The following is a 9,205-nucleotide window of genomic DNA, read 5'->3' as shown; positions in this document are numbered from 1 at the left end:
GGTGGCACCCGGTCTTAAGGCCGGCCTTAAGGCTGGGAGGGGCTGGCAGTGCCCAAAGACGAAACCAGCGGGGGCACTGCCAGAGATGACAAAACCATGACAGGGTCTCACAAGGGGCCTCACATTCAAACTTGTAAGTTTGAATGATTTGTTTTGGGGGATGATAAAAGAAGCATTTCTGTATGTACTGTGGAGATGGATCAGAATGTGTATAAATTTGTGTATTTAATCAAGGAGGATTAAATTCAAATGAAACAAGGATTTAAGAATCAAAATGAGTGTCTCTGTATAGTGACCAGCAAGCCTGCATGTTTGCAAAGGTCAAAAGCCATGTTACCTATGCAGGCAGGCTACAGATAACATCTTTGGGATCTTGTCTACGTGACAGCAGAAAGGTGCATTTTATGACATTGTGCTAGAACTAGCTAAATCAAGGTGATTAGTCAGGAAATGATAAAATAAAGAGTTTTTCCTATATAGTTAAGTAGACATACAGAAATAATGAGAGTGATTCATATTCACATGTATTTGTATTTCACTATAATTCTATTGTGTTAGAATCATTGTATTAGAATTATGTTTTAACATTTCAAACTGGGAGAATTTTTATGATCCAGAAGAATGCTGTATAGCCAAGGCATAGCCTAGCTGCATGGCCTGAGGACATTGGCATATGAGGAACCAACCCAAGAATAACAAGTTTTTCTTGAAGGCAGTGAGCTAAGCTACTATGGTGGTCAGCCTGTATATATGCATATGGGCAAGGATGGCCATAAAGCTCACGAAGCGTGCAAGTTTGAATTACAGAATGGAATGTAATCTGTGAGGGGTTTGTCTTATTATGACCAGAAGACAGATCTGACCAATGAGATTCTTAAGGGGTATATGGATGATAATACATTGGGAGTAAAAGGGATGGACTGTACCAAGCGTCTTTGCATCTACAAAAACTCAGATCTTCCTATACTGAGGCATTTCTCTCACTTGAGAGCCACCCGAAAGGGGGCGGAGCCTCTCTAAGCTTGAGAGCACCACTTGGTGCCTATCGCCGGGAGAAAGGTCACACTCCTGGATTCTAAAGTTTATGCCTTTCCCTCAGAGGTTAGGGAAGGTCACCTTTTGGGGTGTGGTTTGGGTTCTAAGGCGTGGCAGTTTGGGGAATTGAGAGCTCTCTCCCTCAGGAGAGATTTACATACTGTAATCTTTATCTAAATTCTACCCAGTAAAAACTATCTGTTTATGTATAATGTCAGATGCCTTGTGCCTTTTATTTTTAACTTTAAGTTTTTCTTGAGGCTAACTCAGCTGTATTGGACCAGGAACTCACTTCTGGCCCCACAGCTTTGGTAAACTACATCACATCAAGATTTGAAAAGTCATCATTTGTGCTTGGGACAAAATTAGGATGGAGCCTTCTGGGTGTAAAGAGTGGATTAGGCTGTTGTACCTGTATAGTGCGCCCACCCCATAATAATATTTTGAATATGGTGAATTTGCAAATTTAAGGCAGCAACTCCATGTCCCTAGCCATGCTGTGCACAGTGGCAGATAGGAAGGCGCTCCTAAGGGTGATCACTACTGCACAGAGGATTATTGGCTGCCCTCTCCCCTCCTTGGAAGAACTCTATAATTCCCGAAGCCTAAAGGCCAAAGTATTCTGAGGGACCCGTCTCATCCGGCACACTCTCTTTTTGAACTGTTGCCATCCGGCAGACGATACAGGTCTATCAAAACTAGGACAAAGAGGCTTAGAGACAGCTTCTACTCTAGAGCTGTGGCGATGCTGTACTCCGGGGCTTCGTGTTGATGTGTTTGGGGCTGTGTAGGGATGGGTAGAGGAAGGGGAAAGTGAAGATGGGGTATGAGTCTGAAATTGTGTGCATCGAGGGATGCTGCTGTAAATTTCGTTGTGCGTGCACAATGACAATAAAATGCTTATGCTTTGTGCTGTAGCATCAGGACCGTCGCTTTGCTGTGCTGGGTGGGGCTGGAGCCGTGGGCATCGCAGTTCCCCCTCTTGCTGGCCCTCATTATTCCATGTTATTAAATTTGTATCCCTCTTTCTCCGGCCAAGGTTAGGCTCAGGACAGTGGGCATTATTTTCTATTGAACGGCCAGAGCTGACCCTTGCTGTTCTTGGGCTAGTCACAGCTTCTTGGAGCTCTCTCAGCCCCACCTACCTCACAGGGTGTTTGTTGTGAGGGGGGAAGGGCAAGGAGATTGTAAGCCCCTTTGAGTCTCCTACAGGAGAGAAATGGGGGATCTAAATCCAAACTCTTCTTCTTCTTCTGCTCCCTGGTGCTTTTCTCAGTACTCCCCATAAACAGTCCACAAAGAAGTGGCAGACAACAGACATCAGTTGAAGTATTTGGGAATAGGTTTATTTCTCTCTACACCGCCTTTAAAAACCCAAGAGGCCAAACAATCAAACGCACAATACATTGAGGATTTTGGCCAGGTGGTGGCTGATGACTATGTCTTAGAGCTTTTCTGGAAAACTTGTAGCATCAGACTCCGGGGAGGTTTCATTCGTAAGCGCCCAAAGTGGCTGCCCATTACATAAATCTCTATTACAGCAGACCACGTAGGATGAAGTGTTCGCGACGTTTTCTTTGTTATACATTTCACAGCCGAATTTTTGAGCACAGAAACTCAGGATAATATCGTTTTCTGTAGTGGCAGAAATAACAAAAATGTAAATACGCAGACAGGGTTTCTGTAACTTTTTGAAATGGGAGGTATTCAGACCATTAGACTGGGTGAACAAATGTGCTTTTGGTCTCATGGGTTCTGGGAGGAAAGGGTTAAGACAGTTGAGACAGAGGTGAGAGTGTGGGGTGATCCACTGGTCCATTTCCAGCAGATTATATAGTCCTGGAGTGTCAAACTCATTTGTTACAATTGCTGGATATGATAAAAATGTGACGTGGTTGGGCAAGGCTCGGGGGGCGGGGAGGCTGCCTTGAAAGGGCTTCTCAGGCCCAGAAGCCAGCTGAGGCAACCCCCCTGACTCCTAATAAGCCCCCTGAGGCTGAACGGGCTTGCTTTGCCTGGCAGGCCCTATCCTGCTTTCTGCACACTCCCAGGAGTTGCCAACTTTTCCTGGGCAGGGCTAGCTTTCTCTCTGGGTAAACTGCTGTCACCACCTGATCACTTGAGGACTGCCCACTGGGGAAGATCAGGATCCGCCAGTTTCCTTTCCAACTGTGAAGCATCTGCCTCAGTTTCCCCTTGGTTCCCCCCCCCGGGTTCCAAAGGATAGATTGGAGGTCCTGAAGGAAAAGCTGCTCAGCCTTCCTCTCTCTCCTGTTTAGATAGCACGATCAAGACAGTGGGGCATTCGTGGTACCGAGAACCATTCTCCACATCTAAGGTTTTAAAAGTATTTATTAAAAAGAAAATGATTACCAGTATATTTTAACACAGCACCAGATTGAGCAAGGGTTTCCAAAGCAAAGGCAATGTAAACGCAAATCCCCTGCCCCTATCTCTTAACTTACCCTAACTAGGAGTTGTTGAATGTAGGGTAAGTATGTAAAGCTTTGAAGCTGCAATTTTCAAAGCGCTCTCAATACCTGGTAGGCTGGGTGTGCTCCCTGCCAGAGCACATGGTCGAAAAATGGCTGCTGCTTTCACAGCCCAGGCAAGAGGTCTGCTCCCCAGCAGAAGGAAAGAGAGAAGAGCCCAATCCCCTTCACTCGCAGCAATTTATCAGATCCCAGACCCCACCCTCCATTGACCTGGTCAGGCTGGGTCAAGATATATTTTCCCCTTAGGTCAGGTAGCACTTCCTGCTTCAGGTAGCCCAGTGGCGTAGGAGGTTAAGAGCTCGTGTATCTAATCTGGAGGGACCAGGTTTGATTCCCAACTCCTACCGCCAGGCCTGTGGGAGAACTTATCTAAGAATTCAGATTAGCCTGTACACTCCCACCACCACGCATCAGCCCTAAGGCCTTGGGAGGCTGAATCACACCTTTCTTGGAGCTCTCTCAGCCCCACCTACCTCACAGGGTGTTTGTTGTGAGGGGGGAAGGGCAAGGAGATTGTAAGCCCTTTGAGTCTCCTGCAGGAGAGAAAGGGGGGATATAAATCCAAACTCTTCTTCTTCTTCTTCTCTGGAATTTCTAAAGTCCTCCAAATCTATGATACCTGATGGGAGGAGGGGCGGAAAAAACAGAAAAGGAGGGGGAGACATTTCTGCACACCCCTTTAAGGGAATTGAACCACCCCGCAGGCTGCATGATTGACATCCCTGATCGAGAGTCTGCTGGCTCCTAGGTGTCTTGTGCAGAACCCTGGTTAATTCTGGTTGATCCAGTTACTCATGCTCAGTCTTACTGAACACAGATTAAAACTGTTAAGTCACCTGGGCGACCTGCAAAGTAATCCCAAAGACAGAACTCCTAGATTACTTCTATTCGGACCCACCACAATATTACAATGTTGTGTGGAAGCCTTTGAGTTTTCTACAAGACTTCATTAGGTGTGTTAATAGGTAGTTAGTAGGTGGGAAAAGGAGGTGTGTATTTATGAGCCAAACAATTGTTTTAGGGCTCTCTTGCAAACGGGAAAAGATGACTCCGTAGCTGTAAAATGGAATACAGACTATATTGCACTCAATGGGATGGAACAGACAGGTTTGCAAAAGAAGTTTCCAAGTTGCTCCAGGCAATGTGGAACAAATAAGTGTTACCCAGACCTGTGGTAGGACAGAGGGGGGCTGTTTTTAGAAAGCAGTGCTCTGGCAGTCTCCCCTAAAACTTCCTTAGCAACACAGGCCAAAATGGATGCCATCTCCTGAGTCTGTACTGTGGTACCTCTAGGAAAGGAACCCCACCTGGGCAAATCTTCCAGTCTCACACTGGAATGCGTAGTTGCCAGCTACACCATTTCTGCGTTGAGTTTGCTATCTGGATGATGTTGACAATAGCCAAACCCTGGAAAATGGCCACAGCCCTTGAAAACTGCATACTTGCTCACAAGAGATATGCCTGATACTTGCCAGTCAGCCCTAATAAAATGATTCCTCAACCTGTAGGCCCACAGGCCCTTTGCGTGGAAGTCGAGCGAGGCCCCTTTCACAGGGGTCGCCTCTGCATCAGTGTAAAATGGATAAATGTTAGGGTTGGGGGTCACCACAACATGAGGAACTGTATTAAAAGGTTGCGGCATTAGGAAGGTTGAGAACCACTGGCCTAATACAATCAAAGTTTCTTAGAATCACGCAATCATAGAGTTGGAAGAGACTCCAAGGGTGAGCCAACCTCCTGCAATGCAATGCAAGAACATACAGTCAAAGCACTCCTGAAAGATGGCCATCCAGCCTCTCTTTACTCTCCAAAGAAGGAGATTCCACCGCACTCCGAGGTAGTGCATTCCACTGTCAAGCAGTCCTTACTGTCAGGAATTTTTTTCCTAATGTGGAATCTCTTTTCCTGCACCTTCAACCCATTACTCCTGATCCTAGTCTCTGGAGCAGTAGAAAGCAAACTTGCTCCCTCACCAACATGACATCCCTTCAACAGTCCAAACATGGCTGTCGTGTCACCTCTTAACCTCCTCTTCACCAAACTAAACATACCCAGCTCCCTAAGTCTCTCCTCGTAAAGCATGGATTCCAGATCTTGAACCATTTTGGTTGCCCTCTTCTGGACCCGCTGTACCAGTGATGGCGAACCTTTTTGAGACCGAGTGCCCAAACTGCAACCCAAAACCCACTTATTTATCGCAAAGTGCCATCACGGCAATTTAACCTGAATACTGAGTTTTAGTTTAAAAAAAAACAATTGGCTCCGAGGCGTGCATTACTCAGGAGGTAAGCTTGAGGTGGTAGTCCAGTGGCACTGGCACGGAAGCATCCGTGCAGCTCTTTCCAGCGGGTGAATCCACCGCGACCCTGGGAGGGTTTACTCAGGAATCAGGCCCCCGTGCCAGCAGCAGGGCTTGCTCCCCAGGTAAAGGATTCACTTTGGATTCTTCGCATGAAAATCAGTAGGGTTTAACGGCAGCTTAACAGGGTTACCTACACTTAGCTACAAAACTAGGTCTTAGGTTTTAATGCTAATGATCAAGCCCGGCCGGCCCAGGGCCAGCCTAGATGTAGGGGAGGGCACTCTGCTTGCATGATATTGCTAGAGGGCTCTGCAGGAGTGCCACCTCCTGGCATAGGTTAAACCACCACTAAAGCTGCCATAGCATCTCAACATCCTTCTTGAATTGTGGTGCCCAGAACTGTACACAATATTCCAGGTGAAGTCTAACCAATGCAGAATAGAGAGATATAATTACATCCCTTGATCTTGCCAGCTATTCTTACCTCGGTAATCTTATCTCACCCTTCTTGTCCCACTTCCGGGAACCACTCAGCCCTTCTTTGAATTGGAATACCTGAAAACTGTAATTTCATCATTTACACCCTACATCTAATCAACTACTGAATGTTCCCCACCTTTGACGCATCAAGCCACCGTCCACAACATTGTCCTCTCCCAGAGGATTGTGTCTTGAAAAATAACTTCTTAAGGAAACTAGAGTGGTTTAGAGATGTTTACATGAGTGCCTACTAGTGTACTGACTGAAGGGAACCTTCATACCAACTATGCATTTCTTGTTCGTTATTGTCATATTCATCATATTGTATTATCGCCCTGTGGTAAAAGGAAGGGAATAAATGCAAATAAATAGAAATAGAAATTGTATTTATAGGAAGGAAATCTCTGAAGACCAGTAGCTGGGAGGAAGTTTCTGCAGACACAACCAGGCTCGCTGCCCTATTGCTTAGCCCTTCAGAATGCGTACGTTTGGCCACTATGTGAAGCAGGTATTGGACAAAGAGGCCAGGCAGCTACTGTTTTGATCCAGCAGGGGTCTTCTGATGCTGAGCCCAGGGCCCCACTGTGAACTCCCTCTCAATACAGTCAGCCTTCAGTATGTATTCTTGCTTTGTACAAAGAAATGTCACTGGATAATAGGAATTCTGCATCTGTCAGCTCACCCCTGGTTAAATGTCACAATGGGGAGGAGAAATACATATTCAGGAGATTCTGAGACACTAGCTTCTTACAGGTTGTTATTCTGGGATGTATATGGTAAGGGGGTGGTTGTGGAACTTACCTGGTGTGAATAGATCTCCACATCTCATGCTTTTATTGGCCACACAGATACCTTCTCCATTTACACAGCTGTCTTCTTCATATTTTGTGCATGTTTTACACCTCAGACTTGTTACTGTGAAAGAAAAACAGGTATTCTTAGAAAGGCAGTGTATGCAGTGCTTAGAGCAGGGGTCTTCAAACTATGGCCCTCCAGATGTTCATGGACTACAATTCCCATTAGCCCCTGCCAGTATGGCCAAGTGGTAGGGCTCATAGGAATTGTAGTCTACAAACATCTGGAGGGCCATAGTTTGAATACCCCTGGCTTAGAGAGTTGCATTAGGATAATGGACACCCAGAGTTCAACCCCATTCAGCTCTGAAGCTCAAGTTAGCTTGTGGGACAGTTTCTCACACTAATCCTACCATACAAGGGCTGTTGTAGGGATAAAATTAGAAACTAGAGACAGCCTAGAGACAAGCCACCAGAGCTCCTTACACAGAGCAGTGGACCAAGATCTAGTCCAATGAAAGGCTATAGATGGAGCAAGAAACAGAAGAGAAGAGGAGGAAGAGTGCATACGGGCAGACAAGGGGAAACAAGGACATTCTCTTTTATTTAGAAATGTGACGTTCTTCTGTTCAGGACTGTACCCTCCACTTCATCTAACAGCATAAATATCCCGTTTCCCTCAAGTAACTCACCAGTGGCCAGACAGAGTAGAACAGCAAAAGCCAAGACCAGAATTCTCTTCATCTCTGGGTACTTTGCCAGGTGCAGCTGAGGATATGACCAATAAGGCAGGCGGAGGACCTTCTTCTGACCAGGGAGCTGCCCTCTAGCATTAGGACTGCTTGAAGGAGAGAATATATATCCTCATGAGACTGGAAAGAGCCGACAGGATGAGACAAAATGGCATGGAAATATCTTCTAACTGGAAATAGATAATTAGATCCTCTTGTGCCCTTCCTGTAACAGAAGGAGCAGCATTATTTTTGGAGATACTTGCATATATCAATCATCTTCATGAAGAACCCCCCCCACACACACACACACAAACATTTAGTTTTGAAAATTAGTCTCCACCTTAGCAAAAGAGAACTTATCCAGCTGTCCTCAACCAGGGCCAGGATTTTTTTCGTCTTGACCCAGACTGGTGGAACTCTCTGTCATAAGAACATAAGAACAAGCCAGCTGGATCAGACCAGGGTTACCTACACTTAGCTACAAGACCAAGGGTCCATCTAGTCCACCGCTCTGCTGCACTCATGGTGGCCACCCAGGTGCTGACTTTTGGGAGCTCACATGCAGGATGTGAAAGCAATGGCCTGCTGCTGCTGCTGCTCCCGAGCACCTGGTCTGTTAAGACATTTGCAATCTCAGATCAAGGAGGATCAAGATTGGTAGCCATAAATCGACTTCTCCTCCATAAATCTGTCCAAGCCCCTTTTCAAGCTATCCAGGTTAGTGGCCATCACCACCTCCTGTGGCAGCATATTCCAAACACCAATCACACATTGCGTGAAGAAGTGTTTCCTTTTATTAGTCCTAATTCTCTCCCCCCCCCCCAGCATTTTCAATGTATGCCCCCTGGTTCTAGTATTGTGAGAAATGAGACCAGGGCTCTGAGGTACCCAGCACAGTTCTGCAGGGCCTGCAAGATGGGGACGTTCAGCCAGGTTTACTGTTGAAGACAACCGTGATTCTTTTAGTTGGCTTCCCCTACCCTCTCCTTCACTTTCCCCGCCCTCTCCTTTCTTCGCTTTAATCCCCTTTCTCCTTCCCCCTCCTACACTTGCTCCTATTTTCATCCATTAAGATCTTGTAGGCCCCCACACTGCATATGAATCAGAAATCATCCATCATGTGAAACCAACGATCAGGATGCTACTATAGTTTATTAGTAGTTGTGGAGAAATTGCTCATCCCCCCCCCTTTTCTTTTTCTTTCCTCCTCCCCTCAAGTATCAAAGTTTTAGAGGACTTAGAAATTCCAGAGACACATCAGGAAGTGCTACCTGACGTAGGGGGAAAAGATATTTTGACCCAGCCTCACCAGGTCAAAGGAGGGTGGAATCTGCTGTCTGATAAATTGCTGGGATTGGAGGGGCG

At 46.2% G+C, this 9,205-nt stretch overlaps 1 protein-coding gene across 1 annotated transcript; it reads right to left on the bottom strand.

Moving 5' to 3' along the window:
* Nucleotides 1-2,461: 2,461 nt before the first annotated feature.
* On the bottom strand, nucleotides 2,462-8,086 carry LOC125428989 (prostate and testis expressed protein 4-like). The gene is made up of 3 exons (XM_048489691.1): nucleotides 7,799-8,086; nucleotides 7,114-7,227; nucleotides 2,462-2,670 (listed from the first exon to the last, which is right to left on the bottom strand). The coding sequence occupies exons 1-3, from the start codon at nucleotides 7,848-7,850 to the stop codon at nucleotides 2,480-2,482; spliced, it is 357 nt and encodes a 118-aa protein (XP_048345648.1). The 5' UTR covers nucleotides 7,851-8,086; the 3' UTR covers nucleotides 2,462-2,479.
* Between the last annotated feature and the right edge of the window lie 1,119 nt (nucleotides 8,087-9,205).

The sequence above is a fragment of the Sphaerodactylus townsendi genome, linkage group LG03, assembly GCF_021028975.2.
Source record: "Sphaerodactylus townsendi isolate TG3544 linkage group LG03, MPM_Stown_v2.3, whole genome shotgun sequence".
NCBI lineage: Eukaryota > Metazoa > Chordata > Lepidosauria > Squamata > Sphaerodactylidae > Sphaerodactylus > Sphaerodactylus townsendi.
This window is presented reverse-complemented; position numbering and strand designations above follow the sequence as displayed.